Source organism: Pristis pectinata, chromosome 8 (genome assembly GCF_009764475.1).
Source record: "Pristis pectinata isolate sPriPec2 chromosome 8, sPriPec2.1.pri, whole genome shotgun sequence".
Lineage (NCBI taxonomy): Eukaryota > Metazoa > Chordata > Chondrichthyes > Rhinopristiformes > Pristidae > Pristis > Pristis pectinata.
Genome location: NC_067412.1, coordinates 11249556 through 11271246, shown reverse-complemented (window position 1 = coordinate 11271246; position 21691 = coordinate 11249556). Strand labels below are relative to the sequence as shown.

The following is a 21691-nucleotide window of genomic DNA, read 5'->3' as shown; positions in this document are numbered from 1 at the left end:
GTTTAAGGCCAAAAGGTACAGTACAGTGAGGGCTTTGGGGGCCACTGTCCACTTGTAATTCATTCAGTGTTATTATTATTACGTAAAATCTTACAACCATCAGGTTCTTGAACCAACCTGCACAACCCCCACCCCTACCTCAGCAATGGAACACTACGGACCACCTCTTGCACTGCCATGGACTTCTGTTTTTTTTTGCAGTCTTTTTTCCCCCCGTCTCTTCACGGTCTTGCATAAATTTATGTATAATTGAAGTTTTGCGTGTTGTCTGTATCCTACGTGCCAGTGATGCTGCTGCAAGCAAGTCTTTCATTGTACTTGTACCTCACTGTACTTGTGCACACAACAATAAACTCAATTTGATTTGAAATATTTCCCAAAAAAACACAATAATTTGGGAAGGAAAAAAAAGGTGGATTTAGCACAAAAGTTTTTCTGTTGTCCAAGGTGACAAGAGGGCGATGAGTATTTGTGAGGTGACAGCATCAATACTGGTGGGATGATGTAATTACATCAGGCTCAAATGCAAAAGGACCATTGACCACACCGTCAGCCAGTGAGTTGAGGTTGGTTAGAAGGACATGCAGAAGGGTTCAGAGTAAATAATCTGTTTCACAGCAAAGGTTATTGGTTCAACAGTGACCATGCGGTTTATTAAGAGATGTTAGCTAAAATTTGAGCAACATCTCTTAATAAAAGCAGAATTAATAGTTCACTAAAATGCACTGTGGAGTCTGGTTGCATCATCTAAATTTTGTGCACGTAATCAATCCAGTTGCAGCTAAGCATTGTTGAATAACCTGCACATCAATCATCTTAATTCTGGTTGAGAATAATGTTGAGATTTACCAGGGTGCTGCCTGGATTAAATGGTACGAGCTACGCAGAGAGGTTGGATAAACCTGGGTTGTTTCCTCTAGAGCATCAGAGGCTGAGGGGAGGCCTGACAGAAGATCATGAGAGACGTGGATAAAGGAGACAGTCAGAACATTTTTCCCCAGGGTAGAAATGTCAAGTACTGGAGGACATGCATTTAAGGTCAGAGTGGGAAAATCTAAAAGGAGATATGCAGGGAAAGTTTTTTTTTGTTATACACAGAGGCTGATAGGTGCCTGGAACAGGCTGACAGGGGGGAGTGGTAGAAGCAGATAGGATAGTAGTGTTTAAGAGGCTGTTGGATAGGTACATGAATATTGCAGGGAATGGAGGAATAGGATCACATGCAGCCAGAAGAGAATTGGTTTAATTCAGCATAGTGTTTGACGCAGATATTGTGGACTGAAGGGCCTGTTCCTGTGCTGTACTGTTCTGTATTCTATGTTCTAGTCACCATATGCATCCATTTAGGCATATGGATTGATAATAGGAAACATGAGCACTGGAAGTGAAGACAAACAGATCTTGAAATAGTAATTCTCTAAGTAGACTCCCAGAATCATCAAGCAAAGAGATTGCAAACAACAAATTCCCCCCATATCAATGCAAAATACTGTTGATACTGGAGATCCTGTTGGTCCCTCAGCAAAGTTCCAGCAGAACATCAAAATCATTTGTGTGGAATTTCAGGACCAGTGTTTTATATATATATATATATATATATATATATATATATATAACTTTACCTTTTAAAACCTGGCTACAATCCTCCTTGTTCTTCCCTGCCAAGCCTTCAACATCTTCACATTATAATTTCATTTTCATCGTGAACTTGAAATATTCATGCAAGATGCAAATTTGTTTATTTTTCAGACCCTCCTTTTCCTGAACCCCTCATCCCCGTTATTAGCACAGATAATGTTTCCTCCTTAACTTACTGAGGGATCCTGACAAGGTGGATATGTAGAGGCCGTTTCCTCTCGTGGAAGAATCCAGAACTAGAGTCACTCTTTACAAAATGAAAAGGTCACCCATTTCAGGCAGAAATGAAGCAATTGTTTTTTCTGTCAGAGGAGTGAGAGTCTTTGGAGTGCTCGTCCTCAAAAAAAAAACAGTGGAGCCAAGAGTCTTGGAATGTTTTTAAGACAGAAGTAGATAGATTCTTCATAGGCAAGTGGATGAACACTCACCAAGGGGAGATGGGAACACAAAAAATTACATCATACAGGCCATAATCTTATTTAATAGACAGAGTGGGTGACTTGCGCTGTTAATTTGTATGCTCCCTCCTGATTCACAGCTGTCGTTAGCCTAGCTTTGCTCATGGAGTCTGCCCGAGTGTCCCAGACGATCACCTCACGACATGACCAACCGATGTGGTCAATGGTTGACTGACCTCCAGAGTTTGGTTGCTCATTTTAATGCAAGTCACTCAGTCATTCTTTGTGGGTGTTTTTTGCTAGTTTAAATCCATTCACGTGGTCTACCAGATAATTGGTATTCGTCAATGACAATTGCCATTCTTGGTCTCTCAGGCATGCATTGCTGTGGACGGTGTGCTAGATATAGACCTTAAATTAAATAAAATGATACAAAAGGAAAAATCTTTTATATAGCCCCTTTCACAGCCTCAGAACCTCCCAAGTTTTAGCCAATAATACTCACAGCTACATATTGATAACATGGAAATAAAAACAAAAAAAGCTGGAAAAGCTCAGAAGGTCAGGCAGCATCCGAGGAAAGCAAAATGGGGTTAACATTTCAGTTGAGAATTGACAAAGAGGAAATGTTAGTTTTAAGTTACAGAAAGCTTGGGGGATGGATGGATAGGAGAAAGGGAATATTTCTGATAGGGCAAGACCAGGGTTGCCATGGGAATAAGCTGTAGATGAAGTCATCCTGTTGGTAGGTTATTGACAGCAGTTAGGAGAGAAAGAAAACACAAAAAGAATGGAATGCAAGAGCGAAGAAATGTAGAGCTGTAGGAAATGTCTGGCAGGCCAGCCAGTGCTGGTGGAGAAAGCTGGTACTGATATCTATGGGAACATAGAACAGTACAGCATGGGAACAGGCCCTTCGGCCCACAACGTCTGCACTGAACACAATGCAAAATTAAATTAAACACATCTGCCTGCACATGATCCCTATCCTTTCATTCCCTGCATGTTCATGTACCTGTCTAAATGCCTCTTAAACACGACTATTGTGTCTGCTTCCACCGCCACCCCTGGCAGCGCATTCCAGGCACCCACCACTCTCCAAGTGAACAAAACAAAAACTTACCCTACACATCTCCTTTAAACTTTCCCCCTCTTACCATAAAGCTATTGTCCTCTAGTATTTGATATTTTTACCCTGGGAACAAAGACTATCTATGCCTTTCATAATCTTATAAACCTCTATCAGATCTCCTTTCATTCTCTGACACTCCAGAGAAAGCAATCCAAGTTTGGCCAACTTCTCCTTATAGCCAATACTCTCTATTCCAGGTGACATCGTAATGAACCTCTTCTGCACCCTCTCCAAAGCCTCCACATTCCTTCCTGTAATGGGATGACCAGAACTGCACATAGTATTTCAAGGGTGGCCTAACCAAAGCTGCAATAATGACTGCCTGATTCTTATACTCCATGCCCTGACCGATGAAGACAAGCATGCCATATGCCTTCTTTACCATCCTATCTACTTGTGTTGCCTTTCAGGGAGCTATGGACTTGGGACCCCGAGATCCCTCTCTACATCTGTGCTCCCAAGGGTCCTGCCAATTACTGTATGCTTTTCCCTTACATTTGACCTTCCAAAGTGCAACACCTCATACTTATCGGGATCAAACTCCATCTACCATCTTAACCCATATCTGCAGCTAATCTATATCCACCTGTATCCTTTGACAACTTGCTTCACTCCACTGATTTTTGTGTTGTCTGCAAACTTACAAATCAGCCCACCCACTTTTTTTGTCCAAATCATTTATGTATAATCACAAACAAGAAGTCCCAACACTGATGCCTGCAGAACACCACTGGCCACAGATCTCCAGTCAGATCTATACCCCTCCACCACCACTACACAGCACGGTAGCATAGTGGTTAGCACAATGCTTTACAGCACCAGTGACCCGGGTTCAAATCCGGCCACTGTCTGTAAGGAGTTTGTACGTTCTCCCCGTGTCTGTGTGGGTTTCCTCCGGGTGCTCCGGTTTCCTCCCACATTCCAAAGACGTACGGGTTAGGAAGTTGTGGGCATGCTGTGTTGGTGCCGGAAGCGTGGCGACACTTGCAGGCTGCCCCCCAAAATCACTACGCAAAAGATGTATTTCACTGTGTGTTTCGATGTACATGTGACTAATAAAGATCTTATCTTTTCTAATGGGCAAGCCAATTTTGAATCCAAATCTACAAAGTCACCGTGAATCCCACAGATAAAACACAAGATCTTTGTATCAGGAGTAGGCCACTCAGCCTCTTAAGCCTTCCCCACCATTCAATATGACCATGGTTGAGCTGCCCTAGGCCTCATCTCCTCTCCTGTGCCAGTTGCCTATAGCCCTCACCACTGTGATCCTTCAAATGTTTATCTACTTCCTCTTTAAATACCCCCAGTGGTTCGGCCTCCACAACCCTCCAGGATGGAGAGTTCCAGAGATTCACCACCCTCCAAGAAGAGGAATCCCCGAGCACCTCAGTTTTAAATGACCATCCTCTAATCTTGTAACCAAGTCTTCTTGTTCGAGATTCTCCACTTAGTGGAAACTTCTCAACATCTACACTGGCTTGCAACCTCAGGATCCTATGTGTTTCAATAAGATCATCCTCTATCCTTCTAAACTCCAAAAATGTACATCTAATTTCTTTAGACCTGCATTGATACCATTTGAAAAGCAGTTTAAAACAAAACTAGTGGCCCCAAATCTCCAGCAGTGCAGAATATTCTTAAATCATTTAGTGTGTGCTTTTTCTTAAACTTCGAAGTCTGTCAATAATTCTGTGTTAATTGACTGCAAATGTTTAATAACATCAAGGAAAACTCTTGTTAACTTGCATTAACACAGATCTAATGTTAAAGTGATTCCCCATATCAGTGTAATTAAAGTTTACATTCTTTTTCCACACACCTTCAGTGCAGGAAGATGCTGATCACTTTCTTTTTGGTGATAAATGTTCACACAGATGGAATTCATTCTCCCTTTAAAAGGGATATGTCTGGATCCTGTCAGTAATATTTGAATCATTTTCTCTTTTACTGCAATATCAGATTTCCTTTGCCCAACACTTATTTAAATTTGTGGTGATATTGTGGATCTTATTTAAAAAATGCATTTTTTTTTACACTCAAACTTCAATAATTTAATATTAACCAATTAGTTAACTAAATATTAGTATAACATACTTGATAAACTGCCACATAACCCAAGCTTTATGTACATCAGTTAACTGATGTTTGCTTTTATCTGTCACCCACATATGTAATTAATTACATCAGTGGAAGTAATTAAAATGATCATGTCTGTGTACACTTTCACATGTACACTGCAGAAAAGAATACTCCATACATGCTGGTGCTAAAGAAAGCATAGTACTAACAAAGCCTGCTACCACACAGTCAGATACAGCATAGACAAGGCTTCGTACTGTTTAATGATGCTGCAGAAAATACTATAATTCTAATTTTATAATACTGAGAGATGAGAATTAAGAAATTAGTGATGAGGTCATCTAGTCCCTCTTGCCCACTCCATTGCTCAGTAAGTTAATGGCTGATGTGATCTTAGCCTCAACTAATCTCCTGTTAGTCCAAAATATATCTAATAACAGTCTTGAACATATTTATTAACTCAGCATCCACATCTCTCCTGGGGAAAGAATTCCATACATTCACAACCAAGAGAAGAAATTCCAGCTCACCTCTGCTTGGAAAGTGGGTCCCTTTATCCTGATACCCCTGGTTCCAGATTCCCCCAGCAGGGGATACATTATCACAGCAGGTTACCCATCAGATTGTTAACCCACGTCAGCTGTATCCTTTTCACGGAGATTATCTCCAGAAAGTTTTGACCGACTCTGCTCAATCTTGCCTCATAAGACACCCCCAACCGTGCCTAGACACTCCACTGTTTTGTAACTCCACTGTGGCATTACCTTAAAGAATCATCATAGCAGTTACAGATTAAAAGTACTCATTAATTCTAGACACAAGGCAGATAGCGTTGTTTCTGGTGAAAGTGTCTCACGCAGCAGTAATACTAATGAGTGAGAGCTTTCGCCAATGTCCAAGACCACTTTGGGTCAGGCTTGGGGAAAACCCAGGGTCCACAACCTTGTCCCTGTTGTTTGGAGTGCGAAAATCTTACATCAGTACCCTGGGAACAGGCTTGGTTCGTTGCCTTCAGGGTAAGAGCAAGCTGGACTTAGCAGTGTTACTTCAAGGCCAAATCCTGTTGGAATCCAAACTGAACCCCATCAGTATAAAGGCAGCTGAGCAGACCATTCCATAGGAATTCTCCAGCCAGACACTTTGCGGATTTTCTAAGTATGCAGCTGTAAGATATTTAGAATTTCAAATGGAAGCAAGTCTGTCATCCCTTTCAGTCTGTGTTGCTGTTAGTCTATTCACCATCTGTCATTAAACAATGGCCTTGTCTTGGCTTCCATCATTAACTCGGTTACTGTTTCACATACTTCTGAATTGTCCTAAATCTCTAACACTCAATCAATATCCCACAACCCACCTCCCACACGCTCTTGATCCTAGGAAGTAGCCTGTCTCTATTTACTCTGTTTCATCCTTTCAACCCTTATCAAATTGCCAAGTAAATCACCTTTATTTTCTTCAAACCTTTCACAACGTACAGTGGCATGCAAAAGTTTGGGCACCCCTGGTCAAAATTTCTGTTACTGAGAATAGTTAAGTGAGTAGAAGATGAACTGATCTCCAAAAGTCAAAGTTAAAGATGAAACATTCTTTTCAACATTTTAAGCAAGATTAGTGTATTATTTTTGTTTTGTACAATTTTAGAGTGAAAAAAGGAAAGGAACACCATGCAAAAGTTGGGGCACCCCAAGAGATTTTAACTCTCAGATAACTTCTACCAAGGTCTCAGACCTTCATTAGCTTGTTAGGGCTATGGCTTGTTCACAGTCATCGTTAGGAAAGGCCAGGTGATGCAAATTTCAAAGTTTTATAAATACCCTGACTCCTCAAACCTTGTCCCAACAATCAGCAGCCATGGGCTCCTCTAAGCAGCTGCCTAGCACTCTGAAAATTAAAATAAATGATGCCCACAAAGCAGGAGAAGGCTATAAGAAAATAGCAAAGCATTTTCAGGTAGCCATTTCCTCAGTTCGCAATGTAATTAAGAAATGGCAGTTAACAGGAACGGTGGAGGTCAAGTTGAGGTCTGGAAGACCAAGAAAACTTTCTGAGAGAACTGCTCATAGGATTGCTGGAAAGGCAAATCAAAACCCCCATTTGACTGCAAAAGACCTTCAGGAAGATTTAGCAGACTCTGGAGTGGTGGTGCACTGTTCTACTGTGCAGCGACACCTGCACAAATATGACCTTCTCCAAACTTTCCTGCATCCTCACCACAAAATTCAGCATCAGAAGTTTGCAAAGGAACATCTAAAGAGGCCTGATGCATTTTGGAAACAAGTCCTGTGGACTGATGAAGTTAAAACAGAACTTTTTGGCCTCAATGAGCAAAGGTATGTTTGGAGAAAAAAGGGTGCAGAATTTCATGAAAAGAACACCTCTCCAACTGTTAAGCACGGGGGTGGATCGATCATGCTTTGGGCTTGTGTTGCAGCCAGTGGCACGGGGAACATTTCACTGGTAGAGGGAAGAATGAATTCAATCAAATACCAGCAAATTCTGGAAGCAAACATCACACTGTCTGTAAAAAAAAAACTGAAGATGAAAAGAGGATGGCTTCTACAACAGGATAACGATCCTAAACACACCTCAAGATCCACAATGGACTACCTCAAGAGGCACAAGCTGAAGGTTTTGCCACGGCGCTCACAGTCCTCCGACTTAAACATCATTGAAAATCTGTGCATAGACCTCAAAAGAGCAGTGCATGCAAGACAGCCCAAGAATCTCACAGAACCAGAAGCCTTTTGCAAGGAAGAATGGGCAAAAATTCCCCAAACAAGAATTGAAAGACTCTTAGCTGGCTACAGAAAGTATTTACAAGCTGTGATACTTGCCAAAGAGGGTGTTACTAAGTACTGACTATGCAGGGTGCCCAAACTTTTGCTTCGGGCCCTTTTCCTTTTTTGTTATTTTGAAACTGTAAAAGATGGAAATAAAAAAGTAATCTTGCTTAATATATTTAAAGAAATGTGTCATCTTTAACTTTATGCCTTTTGGAAATCAGGTCATCTTTTACTCGCTTAACTATTCACAGTAACCAAAATTTTGACCAGGGGTGCCTAAACTTTTGCATGCCACTGTATGTTATTTACTCATTTAGGCAGTTTCCTTGTGAATTTGTGCTGTAACCTTCCCATTCTCTTTCCTGTCCTGTTGTGCCCATAGCTTAGGTCTTAAAGGCTTTGTAATCTCACCTTTAAGATTCGATTGCCTAGAAATTGGCCTTCCCTCTATTCAATCACTTAGTGCGGTCTGTCTGAAGATCCACTACTAAATAATTGTTAGAGCAGGAGGCCTGGGAAATGGGGTTGGGAGTGAGACCTATGCATTGGGTGGAGCAAAGGGAATTAGGATTGATTGATGAGTAGGTGGGTCTGGGCAAGGATCAGCTGTTCTGATGTAGGATTGGCAGTCGTGGTTGGGGCAGAATTGCTAGCATGGTGATGGGTAGGGTGTGGCAGTTGCTAGGTACGGTAGCCATGTAGCAAGTGAAGTCAGGGCGGGGAACCTTGGCAGCACGAGGAGCAATAGATTTGGTGTCCTGGTGAGGGTGGACTTGGTCATGGGTTAGATCAGTACAAGGCGTTGGATCTCAGTGAAGGGGTGTAATTGGTATTTAGGGCAGTGGGGGATCAGTAGTCGGGGGTGGTCTGTTGGTGGGCAGAAGGATGCCAGTGAGTGGGTAGGGGAAATCAGGTTGGCAGTATCTGTGGGTAGGGATCATATCAGATTTGTCGAGCACAACCTTCCCTTAGGAGGTCTGCACTGGCTTCTTCTAATTACTTTTTTCATCTGCATACCAAATCATCTTGCCATTACTTAATGAATCCAACCTTTCCACTATTCAGTGGTTTGTCAGTCAAGGTGCTGAATACCAGGGATAACCTTGAGTAGTCTTGGGAAAGGGAGGATGAAAGAGGAGGTATAAATGGATAAACAGGGAGTATTGGAGTAATGGAAATCAACAGTCTATTAAACCCCTACAACTGTCCATTTCCCTCCATAGATGCCGCCTGATCTGCTGAGATCATCCAGAATCTTGTTTGTTGTTCTACATTAAATCATCTGCTAATCATAGAACAAAATGGGAAATATAATTAGAAGTGATTTTTTTAAGAAACTCCACCTGTCTAAGTTCTCTTCTGATGAAGCACCTGTGATAATGAGAAAACCTAAATTATTAATTGCATTGAAGCTTGAAAGTCACTTTTACAATGAGCAGGCACTTCCAAATCCTGATGCACAAATTTCACTGTTGCCAAAGCCTGTGTTATATAAATACTGTCAGGTACAAATAAAGCAACTGTGACGTTAATCACTCCTACAGTGTGAAGACATTTCCGCTATGCCATTGTTTAAGTCGATTAAGTCCAATAATAACTAGCCAGTCTCCTGTGGTTTCACTCACAGCATGTTGGAGGATATTAACATGGAAATGTTCTGTATCTTTGTTGGCATGATGAATATCTTCTTGTGATCCGACATCTGCCTTGTTTTCAGTGGAGGTGTTGTCAGTGTTAGTCCATCTGACCTCCCCTCAGATGTTTATTTGTGCTCATTTTCATTTTGAAATCTTTTTTGGCATGGTCTGCTATGGAAGTGGTTCTACATTGGGTTGAACTTGATCGATTAGATTACAGGCAGCTAACAGATTAACAGAGAAGTCCCTCATTTCAACCACTCTATAAATGTTGCTTTTCATTCAGTGAAGATTTAATGCCTCACAAGTTTGAACGTAGGTAGTGATGAATACACTCTTAAGTGTGGGATGAAGACATTTTTGGTGATTTCCTTTCTACTTAACAACCCTTTTGCTCTTAAGATTTAAAATTAAAAATATACGCTCTGGAAGATTTAAACCTCAGTCAACAATAACTTAGAGCAATTTAATCTCACAACATTCTGCAATGCTTCACTGGACTATTATCAAACATAATTGATGTGGAGCTAAAATATAATTCAGGCAGTTGGCCAGAAATTGATCAATGAGGGAGGTTCCTTGTAACGTTGTGTTAAAAATGGGAGGGCAGCAAGCTGGAAGGGTTTAGGGAGGGAATTCCAGAGCTTAGAATCTTGTCGTGAGGCAATAATGCAAATGATAGAGAGACTAAATTTGGAGATTGTGAAAAGGTCAGAATTGGAGGAGTGCAGATGTCTCAGTGCCTCAGAGGTCTTGATCCACACTCTGTGTCTGTAAACCCTGAGATCACCACAGTGGAGGTTGAAACTCCACATATACCTCTCAGTCCCAACCATCCAGACTTTGCTCAGCAGTCATCTTTTTGCCAACCTCAATCATAAAGGTGATGAGACCATTTCTCATCAGGGTTACTCGTCTAGTATGTTGAAAGACTCGAGGACAATGGTTCAAATTGTTCAGACATGGTTGGAGGATACAGCACACATTTTATTGCAGACGAGGCAATTCTTTGTGTCCTTCCTCAGTTTCCATCTTCTCGACAACGGGAGGATTAACGGATTTGCTCAGCTGTTTAGCTCGTTCGCTGCCATACTTTATTTGTACTTAAGGTTCCTCTAAGCCGATGTCCAGCCACAGTTCACTAAACTTCCAGTAGCGTGGCACCTTGTCAACTCCTGCATCAATTCAGTATTCCCAAAGCCATTTTAAGAACTGCTCTTTCCATAAGCCTTCCTCTCTGCAATCCTCTGAGACAGGAAATAGGAGAGGAGGATCCCAGATGGCAGCATACATTAGGAAAGATCTGAAGCAGTCGGAGCAAGAACTCAGTTATTCCTTTTCAGACCAGCCAAAGATGCCTCCCCAGGAAGGATGGCCAATTTGCTAATGGTATTAGTGAAATATCTGAGCTGGTGATCCCATCGCTATCCTGCAAACTCTGAGCATTCCTGACTTGCTGGGTTGAGAATCCATGAGCTAATACCAGACTTAATCCCCTCTCACATTGCTGCAAAAGAAATCAGCTATCTGGATGGAAACTGGGCCAACTCTCTTGCCTGGACAAACTAGTGGGACAGAAAAGCTACTTGCAATAATTTCTGAAGTCACTATCATAAGGGATGGGTGTGCTGCTTCATTCAGGTTTGTATTCACCGTACAGGCTATCCCCAAGGTTACAAATGCCTGACACACAGAGATAGGAATGAGCTCCCATAATATCAAATTCAAATGTCCAACGTACGTACACAAGTTCATTCCTACGAACCACAGAACTAGTTTCCTCTCTCCACTTTTAGTAATTGTTCTTTAAGTTCACTTTCAAGTTTATTGTCATGGGCATACGTACCCAGGGTATAAATGCCATGAGAATTAACTTTTTGCAGCACAGTACATTACAACATGACAAACATAAATACATAAACAAATTAACATAAATTATACATAACTTGCACGACACAATAAGCAAAAATAACAACGATATTAGTGAAAGTTGAGGGAAATAAAGTCTGAGGTAGAATTAAGGTTTATCAGGTCAGTCCAAGAACCTGACGGCAGTGGGGAAGAAGCTGTTGTTGAACTTCGAGGTGTGGGTCTTCAGGCTCCTGTACCTCCTGCCTGATGGCAGCATCAAAAAGAGGGCATGGCCCAGATGGTGGGGGTCCTTAATGCTCAGTTTTATGTGCTTTTGTTGCTATGGTTACCATATCGAGTGATTTTGTATCTTTTCCAACTTGAGGACATTAATAAAAACTGTTGTAACCCAGGGACGACCTGTATTTAGCAAAATTACCTACAAGGTAATTTTTTTCCCCCCCCACATTCTGTCTCTTCAACAATTTCCTTAGTGTTTTATCACTGACAGTTTCTTGTTAAAATATTCATCCACTGATGCAATGAGGCAACAAGGAAACTTTCCTCAGCCCACCACATATTAAATAGAGAAAGGATTCTTGTGAAAAGTCACCAGAGACTATTAAGTGATCCAGCAGAAGATCACAAGACCACATCTATCAATGTCTTATGGATTGAATTACCAGCAAATATAGGGAGTAGAATTAGAACCAGTTTAATCTGGTTTCTGTGTTTCCACTCTATATTGGAAACACCCAGTTAGCCTGTTTGAACCATTTAGTTTTCTTTGTGATATGGTGGGCTGTAACTAACTGGGGTTAAATTTTACGGTCAAATAAATGTTTGAGTAATTCAGAACCATTCTTTACATCAAATACTTTACCATCAGTTACTTCATTGCTTTATTTTAGTTAATAGCAGTTCAATAATACATATCCACTCTATATTGCAAACACCCAATTAGCCTGTTTGAACCATTTCTGTCTCTAAGAAATAAAAAGTTGATTTACACCTATTTTAGGCCAGAAATGCAAGAGAATAAAGTAATTAACAAATTGAATAGAACCTAGTACATGACAAGTTTAAGCTTACCAAAAATAAAAACGTACTGCAGGCAGTGACCCTCAAGAATGTTGTAAGTAATTAAGGACAGATTATGAAACATGGTTCCCCTTTAAACTCAGACTTGTACAATAGATACAAGATATGTTAGTGGGCTGCATGACAAGGTTGTGCCCTGCAGCCATGTTGCCCTATCTCAGAGTTAGCCATATAGCATTAGAACAGGCCCACCAACCATCAAGCATCCATTTACACTAATTCCATTTTATTCTCCCCACACTCCCGATAACTTGCCCCAGATTCTACAACTCTAGGGGCAACTTATGGTGGCCAATCAACCTACCCCATGTATATTAACATTTCTATTGACTACATCAGAGGTCATTCAAAACTGGTTCTCCATGTCCCAACTGAAAACATTGTGGTCACCCTGTGCTTGCTGACCCACACTTCCTCCTTGTTAAGCAACACCTTGATTTTAAAATTCTCATCCAGATGGCTCCATGTCCTCGCCCCTCCCCATCTCTGTAATTCCCCCCCCCCTCCCCGAGATATCCATGTTCTTCCAATTCCAGCATCCCGATCACCTCCAAAATTTATGCCTCCAGCTGGCAAGGTCTCAAGCTTAGAATTCCCTCCCTAAACCCACCTGCCTCTCTCTTTCCTCCTTCAAACTCCTTATCAACCATTGTTTTTGACCACCTATCCCTTTTGGACCTCTTCTCCCTGAATAACTCCTTGCATGGCTCAGTGTCAAATATTTTGGCCTCATAACAATCCTGTGAAGCATATTGGGTTGTTTTTGCAATGTGAAAGGAGCTATATGAATGCAAGTGGTTGTTGTTGTAACTACACCAATATGTATTGCTATGTTCCTGTAACAGAACTTTGAACAGGCCCTTTGGTCCACAATGTCTGTGCCAACCAGGATGCCAAATTAAACTAAGCCTATCTGCCTGCACATGATCCATATCCCTCCATTCCCTGCATGTCCTCTGTCTAAATGCTTCATAAATGCCACTATCATTGTCGGCTTCCACCAGCACCCCTGGCAGCACATTCCAGGCACCCACCACAAAAAAAAAACTAACCTCACACATCTCCTTTAAATTTTTCCCCCTCTCACCTTAAAGCTGTGTCCTCTAGTCTTTGATGTTTCTACCCTGGGAAAAAAAGACTACCCACACTATCTATGCCTCTCATAATTTTATAAACTACTATCAGTTCTCTTCTCAGCCTCTGATGCTCCAGAGAAAACAATCCTACCTTTCCTCATAGCTAAAATTCAAGTTTGTCCAACCTCTCCTTATAGCCGATAACAGAGCGATACGTCATGTACGTCTCTCTCTTACTGTGGTCGCTGCCTCAATGCACACCATACAAGTGTTTAAATCAAAAGAGAAAGGAAGTTCCAGAGAAAGATGGAGATCGCTTGTACAAGTAAATGTTATGCAAAAGCAAGTGTCAAAAATCAGAGGTGACCCATGTAGTGGGCAGGATCATGCTCATCACGGCTCATAGTGGGATCTTCAACACACTAACCGATTGTGGCTGTAGAACTTCAAACGCCCAGGAGGGGTCGCTACTGTGCCTATTCTGCAAGCAGCAAGTAGACCCTACCCACAGACCATAGGGAGGGCAATGAGAAAAGTTGTGCTGGTAAACAAGTTGGCTGCTCTAATTTACTTCCCTAGTGTAGATTAATAATTCAAAGGGGAATTGAGGGGCATGTTTGAAGGAGAATAAGTACAGGGGCATATGGAGAGAGGGGAAGGAGACCAATAAGATAGCTCCACAAGAGCTGGCATGGACCTGATGGGCCTAATGGCCTCCTGCGTCATTATAAATGCAAGAGATTCTGCCAAAGTTACAGCGAGGGTAATAACCTATGGAATGTCAGAGCCACTGGCTCAGGTGGATTCAGTGCAGTTTGATGAGTATTCATTGCAATATTAATGTGTCCAAATGTTCATTTGAAGAGAAAGGCAGCTTATTAATGCAGAAAGTGGTGAAGTCTGATGTGTTCGGGAAAAATTTGTATTGTTTTTTTCTTGTTGCATTCTTGATGTTTGATGAAGCGGTGTTGTCTGAGAATTAGAGGCAGACCGTTGAGGGAGAGGTTAGGAAGCACATCTCGGCATGGAAACAGGCTCTCAGGCAACACTGTCTATGCTGACCTTCAGACACCATCTACACATCCTACTTTTCCTCTCATAACCCCCTCAACTACTCCCCTCCTGCCACCCACCTACACCAAGGGCAATTTACAGTGGCCAGTTAACCTACCAACACACATCTCTGGGGCGTGAGGAAACCCACACACTCACATAGGGAGCACGCAAATGTCACGTAGTGCAGCACCCCAAGTCAGGATGGAATTAGCATGTTACCATAGAACCATACAGCACAAAACAGGCCCTTCGGCCCACCATGTTGTGCCGTCCATCAGACCACCCTCACACTACCTAACCCCTTCCTTCCGCATATCCCTCTATCTCACGTTCCTCCATATGCCTATCCAACAAGCTCTTGAACCTGTTCAATGTATCTGCCTCCACCACCACCCCAGGCAGTGCATTCCATGCACCAACCACTCTTTGGGTGAAAAACCTCCCTCTGACATCTCCCCTGAACCTCCCACCCATAACCTTAAAGCCATGACCTCTCGTCTTGAGCATTGGTGCCCTGGGAAGGAGACTGTTGCAAATTTCTACAAATGTGCAGTGGAGAGCATTCTGACTGGTTGCATCACAGCCTGGTATGGAGGCTCCAATGCGCAGGATCGCAGGAGGCTGCAGATTGTTGTAGACTAAGCCAGCTCCATCACAGGCACAACTCTCCCCAATGTCAAGGACATTTCCAAGAGGTGGTGCCTCAAGAAGGTGGCATTCACCACCAAGGGACATACCCTCTTGGTATTGGTACATTATTGTCACTTGTACCGAGGTACAGTGAAAAACTTGTCTTGCATACCCATCGTACAGATCAATTCATTACACAGTGCAGTTACATTGGGTTAGCACAGAGTGCACTGAGGTAGTACAGAGTGCATTGAGGTAGTACAGGTAAAAACAGTAACAATACAGAGTAAAGTGTCACAGCTACAGAGCAAGTGCAGTGCAATAAGGTGCAAGGTCACAACAAGGTAGATCGTGAGGTCAGAGTCCATCTCGTCGTATAAGGGAACCGTTTAATAGTCTTATCACGGTGGGAATATATCACACAAGAATAGTCTTCTCATTGCTACCATCAGGGAGGAGGTACAGGAGCCTGAAGACCCACACTCAATGATTCAGAAGCAGCTTCCTTCCCTCTGCCGTCAGATTTTTTAATGGTCCGTGAACATTACCTCATCATTCCTTTGTTTTTGCATTGTTTATTTTGTAATTTATAGTAATGTTTACATCTTTGCACTGTACTGCTGCCACAGAACGACAAATTTCTCCTCGTACAAGCCAGTGATAATAAACCTGATTCTGATCCCAGGTCTCAGGTGCAGCGAGGCATCAGTACTAACCACTGCACCATTGTTCCTCCACCTCTGTACCCAGCGCGAAGCCTGTGCTGAACATTGGGAGCACTTCTATATGCGGCAGAGGGTAGAAATTTGGATCCCCCTTCCACAAATGGCAATTGGTTCAATTGTTCATGTAATATCTGAGATTGATAGATATTTATTAATCAATTGTATTAGAGAATGTTTACTGTCAAAGGTGGTCATGAAGTCACTGTCCTGCCATGGTGTTAAAGGACCCAAATGGCTTCCTCATGTTCCAGTATTGGCTTTGACTCATTCTTCCGTTTCTGCTCATACCCTTAAAGGTCCCACCTGCAGGATCTGAAAGACGTCACACACAGGATCCATTACGAGACCTACAGAGTGCGAAGATTAAATGAAAGCAACGGTATAATCAAAGGTTTGCCAAAAGAGAACTATGTAACCAGCAAAGAAGATCTGGAAAACAATCTCTGAGATCCTGCTCATCAGCCAGCAATAAACTTTGCTTTCAACGTCTCCCTTGCATTGTACAGATTTTGTATTTCAAATAGAACTGGAGTCAAAAGTGTTTTCTGTGTTAAAGCAAGGCCATGGGAAATAGAATTTATGTAGATCTTTTAATGGGCGAGGGGGTGGAATAAGGGGTGGGGGGAGGGGTGTTAGAAGTGTGGGTTCGGAGAAAGTGTTGTTATTTGGCTACAAGGTTATCATCATGGTGTCTGTATTCCTGTCTGTCAATAGCACAGGGGAGCTCAAAACATAAAGCTAGCTTACTTAGATGATCAGTATATGTCAAATGTGTTTCCATATTCTGTCCTCACCTGCACATTGCACAATGGATGTCTGTAACGCAGAATAGGTGGAGTTTGGTGATCCAGCTTGTTCGGTTAATGGTTTGTACAGTGTTAACATTCACAAAACTAGAAGACACCTTGCTTTAAATTCTCTTTTTCTTTAAGGTAAAAGACCGTGCTGTATCCTTGTAAGCTGGCAGCCTCGACTCACTTATGCTCTCTTCCCCCTCAGGGGTGAGGGGGTGTTATTGGCTGGGGTGAGAGGCGGTGGTGATGCTTTGCTGACCTCCGGCTCCCTGGTAGAAAGTCCGAGGACAAACCATCGAAGAAGTGGGTCAAACGCATTCGATGGAAATTGTATCGAAAGGTCAAGGAAGTGCTTTTGGAAGTGCTTAGTCACTGCAAAGATCTGGGTGTTGCTCAGAGGTACTTGTTGCTGTTGACCTATTGTGGGGATAGTTTACACAGTCAGAAGTGATCACATTCACAAACCCATTTGCAGGTTTGTGCTTTTAAGAGCTAGTCTGTATTATGGAGAGACACTAGTTTGAATCACCTTTGCGATCATTTGGAGTGCATTCAGACACTATTGCCAAACTTTTTTTTGTGAATCATTTGCCAAGTGCCAAGTTCCAGAATGTGTAACTCAGTTGGATGACAGAAAGGCTGCCTTGTTGTAATTAAACAAATAGGACTGACCTCCAATGGTCCGGCTCACAAGTAGATTATTTTGTGGACACTCAAAGAATAATCACTCAGTGAATTTCATCTGTTCTTGGACAGATATAGATTCTTGGAAGCATTTTTTTTTGCAGGTTATAGAATTAATAAGGGACAGGAGGAGTTATTCGTCCTGTTGACTCCATGCAGGATCCTTGGATAGTAATCTATTCAACCATCTGGTAGTCACCAGGTCCTAATGTTTATTAACGTGCATAAGAATGAAACAGTATGTCAAAAGAATGGGATATGACACAGGAGACAAAGCAGTTACAGACTGATCATGGTGAATCATCTTGGCAAGACTTATAAATTGAGAGCCTTTTCACCTTATTAAATAAAAATATTCAGCTCTGGCAAATCATTTTCCTATATTTCAATTGGCATTTGGCATTCCTAGTGGGAGGTTATCACAAGATTCAAATCTGCAATGCCACATACTGAAAGGAACTGATGAGGTACATCTTTGCTGCAGTGTAAATCAGCAGAAGAACCATTTAATTCAGTGATGACAAAATGCAAATCTTAACAAATTCAATTTAATTAACTGCATCTTGCTGTCAAAAAGAAAAGGAACTAAGTTGAATCCCAAGAAAGGAATCCCACACCTTTTAATGCATTAAGCTCTCAAACAGAAGTTATTACACATAGATGGCTGGAGATTTGCTTTGGACGAGTTTGGTAATTTCTAAATTTTTATGTTCCTCAATTATCAAGTTAGCCAGTGTGGAAATTCAACTTCAATGAGCGATGTCTACAGGCTATTCGAACTGTAGGCCCACAAACATTGCATTTTACTACATTCTTGCCCACCTGTGTAAGCACTTTGAATTAAAGTGGATAACGTTCTGCAAGGTTCTATTGCGAACCATTTTTATTAATCAGTAGGAACACAGGCTGGAGAAAGGAAAATATGGATAACAACAAAACTAAAATATAATCAAAGTCAGAAAAGACTCTGAAGGAAAACCTATATCAGTTATTAACTTTGTACAATAACATGACAAAAATCTCTCAAGAGACATGTCTTTTCCTGATGTTTTATCCCCCCAGGACCTATTCCATCTCTGCCTTACCCCCTCAAATCTTTGATTGGTTGAGGACATCAATACAACCACAGCATTCAATAAACACAGGGCAAGATGGACTTGGATACATTTCTAAATTATGGAGCCACATGCTGAAGTGAGGCGGCCCACCGAAATAATGCTCGTTATGAAGCCCTTAAGTACATGGTGGAAATCTGTACATTCTCAATGTTCCACCACAGTCAGCTCTGGATTGCAAAATCTAGGAAAGGTAAAAAAACTGCTGGAGGAACTCAGCGGGTCAAGTAGCATCTGTGGCGGGGGTGGGGGGGGGGTGGGTGGTGTAAGGAATTATTGATATTTTGCGTCGAGACCTTGCATCAGGGTCTCAGCCCAAAACGTCAGTACCTCTCCCCCCACAGATTCTGCTCAACCTACTGACTTCCTCCAGCAGTTTGTGTGTTGCTCCATATTCCAGCATCTACAGTCTCATGTCTCTTGGAATAGTACGTTCTTCAGCCTTGCAACACTGACATCTGCAGGACTTTTGCAGAATTGCAAACTCTCTTTCAAATTTGCAAAGAAACGAGCACAGCCAAATTATTTACCTTCACAAGGCCCTGCAAACAGCCTTAAACCATGAGTCAATTTGCAACTTATAACATGACATAAATAACTTCAAAAACACTTTACACTCAAATGAAACAGGAAACCACATGAAGTGTCTGAAGATCTCACACGTTATAAATCTGCCTGTCTGAACCCAGCAGAACATTATATCTATCGAGGCATATTGTTGGTGGGAGCCTGCTAACAAGGCAGTCCCAAGTGTAGGGCCATTAACAGAATGTAATTGGTGTCTTAACTGAACTTTCATCTGTATTTTCTTTAACATTTTAATTTAAGCTTTTAATGTTAATGTTGGTATTTCTTCCCAAGTGTCAGCAGAATTAAGTCGTTTGAAATGTGTCTCTTTAAAAACTAGAAACTGTTGGTTTGGACAATCCTAACAGGGTATATAGTTGTTTCTCCAATGTATCATTTGCTGATTACAATTAAGGTTAACATTTATAAAACTTTTCTCCCCCCATCCTTTGTAGCACACTGCCAAAGGGAGAATTGTCCCCACTTTAAGACCCTTACATCAGTAGTGTGCACAAGGATTACTGTGTTTAATCCAGACTTTCAGCTGTGAGTTGTACCCATGTTAAACAAAAGTTTTTTCAGCTTGCCTAGAATTAAACACCTTTTAACCCTCTGTATCAAAAAAAATCTCAGCGGTTCAATCCTTGTTTGCACATACAATAATCTCTTACTTACACTCCATATTTATCAAAATTTAAGCTTTCTCTTACATTTTATGGGGAATAAAAATCAGAAAAAAAATAGATTTTATATGTTCATTTTATGATCAAAATAAAGCTGTCTGCTAGTTAAATCTTGTTTAATTTTCTTGAAGCTGGTTTGTACTCTCAACTTCTGCTGAAGCCATTTCAACAAATGAAGCACCTTCTTCCTCTGCTGCTCAAGTGTTCCACTCCCCTGAAAGCAGCTGACTGAAGCCACACAATTCTCACCCAATTTGCACACGAGCCTAGATAGTGTGTGATGGTGGACTATTCAACTCTGGAAGGCACCATCATTGTGCCTGAGCCATCAGCTATACAATCATAATTTTCAATTCTGGAAAATAGGTAATGTTCAGGAGGAGACGATTTGAAGCAGTGTTATCCTTGCTGTGAATATAGAGTCATACAGCATTGATACAGGCCCTTCGCCCCAACATCCATGCCAACCAAGATGTCTATCTAAGCTAGTCCCGTTTGCCTGCCTTTGGCCCATATCCCTCCAAACCTTTGCTATCCATGTATCTGTCCAAATATCTCTTAAGCATTGTAATTGTACCCATCGCTACAGCTTCCTCTGGCAGCTTGTTCCATACACCCACCACCCTCCCTGTGAAAAAGTTACCCCTCAGGTCCCTTTAAAATCTCCCCCCCCCCCACAAATCTATGTTCAGTTTTAGACTCCCCTACCCTGGGAATAAAACTGTGACCATTCCCCTTATCTGTGCCCCTCATGATTTTATATACCTCTATAAGGTCACCCCTCGGCTTCCTACACTCCAGGGTGAAAAAGGTGCTAGTTTATCCAGTCTCTCCTTATAACCCAAACCCTCCAGTCAATGTAACATCCCCGTGAATCTTTTCTGCTGGAAAATGGATTTGTACCAAATGGGTTAATTCCTCCTGCCACAGTTATCATTTCCATGGCAAAGAAAGCTGTGAACTCAGAAACACTAAACTCTGTTGCTTATTTTAAGACAATGAGTTAAGAGATAGAGGCAGGAAGTGGTCATTCAGTCCGTCGTACCTGCTCGACCATTCAGATCCAGATCTGCCACCTCACCATCGCTTTTCTCTAATATCCCATATCCCTCAATCTATCGATCTCAGTCTTGAATATACTCAACAACTGAGACTTCACAGCACTCTTGCATAGACAATTCTGAAGATCCACAACCCTCAGGGTGAAACAATTACCCCTTATCTCTGTCCTGAAAGACCAACTCTTTATTCTGCAACAACTCACAAGAAGTGCTGAAGGAACTCAGCAGGTCAGGCAGCATCTATGGAGGGAAATAAACAGTTGACGTTTCAAGCCGAGACCCTTCATCAGGACTGGAAAGGAAGAGGGCAGAAGCTAGAATAAGAAGGTGGGGGGGAGGGGGAGGGGGAGGAGTACACGCGGGCAGGTGAGTTCAGGTGATAGGTGAGTCCAGGTGAGATGGGAAAGGTCGATGGGTGGGGGAAAGATGCAAGAAGCTGAGAGGTGACAGGTAGAAGAGGCAAAGAGCTGAAGAAGGAGGAATCTGGTAGGAGAGGGCAGTGGACCATGGAATAAAGGATGGAGGAGAGGAGATGGGCAGCTCATCAAGGTGGGGGAAAGGAGCCACAGGAATAAGGGAAGACAAAGGAGTTGGGGGGGGGAAGAGAAGGAAGGGGTGGGGTTACTGGAAGTTAGAGAAATCGATGTTGAGGCCATCAGGTTGGAGACTCCCAAAGCG

At 42.0% G+C, this 21691-nt stretch overlaps 1 protein-coding gene across 7 annotated transcripts in view; it reads left to right on the top strand.

Moving 5' to 3' along the window:
* septin12 (septin 12) overlaps nt 1-16705 on the top strand; it is a 353537-nt gene extending 336832 nt beyond the window's left edge. For all 7 annotated transcript variants that reach the window (XM_052021383.1, XM_052021387.1, XM_052021385.1 and 4 more), the window contains one exon: nt 16406-16705. In XM_052021383.1, the coding sequence (XP_051877343.1) occupies nt 16406-16556 (151 nt within the window). In that variant the 3' untranslated portion in view covers nt 16557-16705. The remainder of the gene's footprint in view (nt 1-16405) is intronic.
* The last annotated feature ends 4986 nt before the right edge of the window (nt 16706-21691 follow it).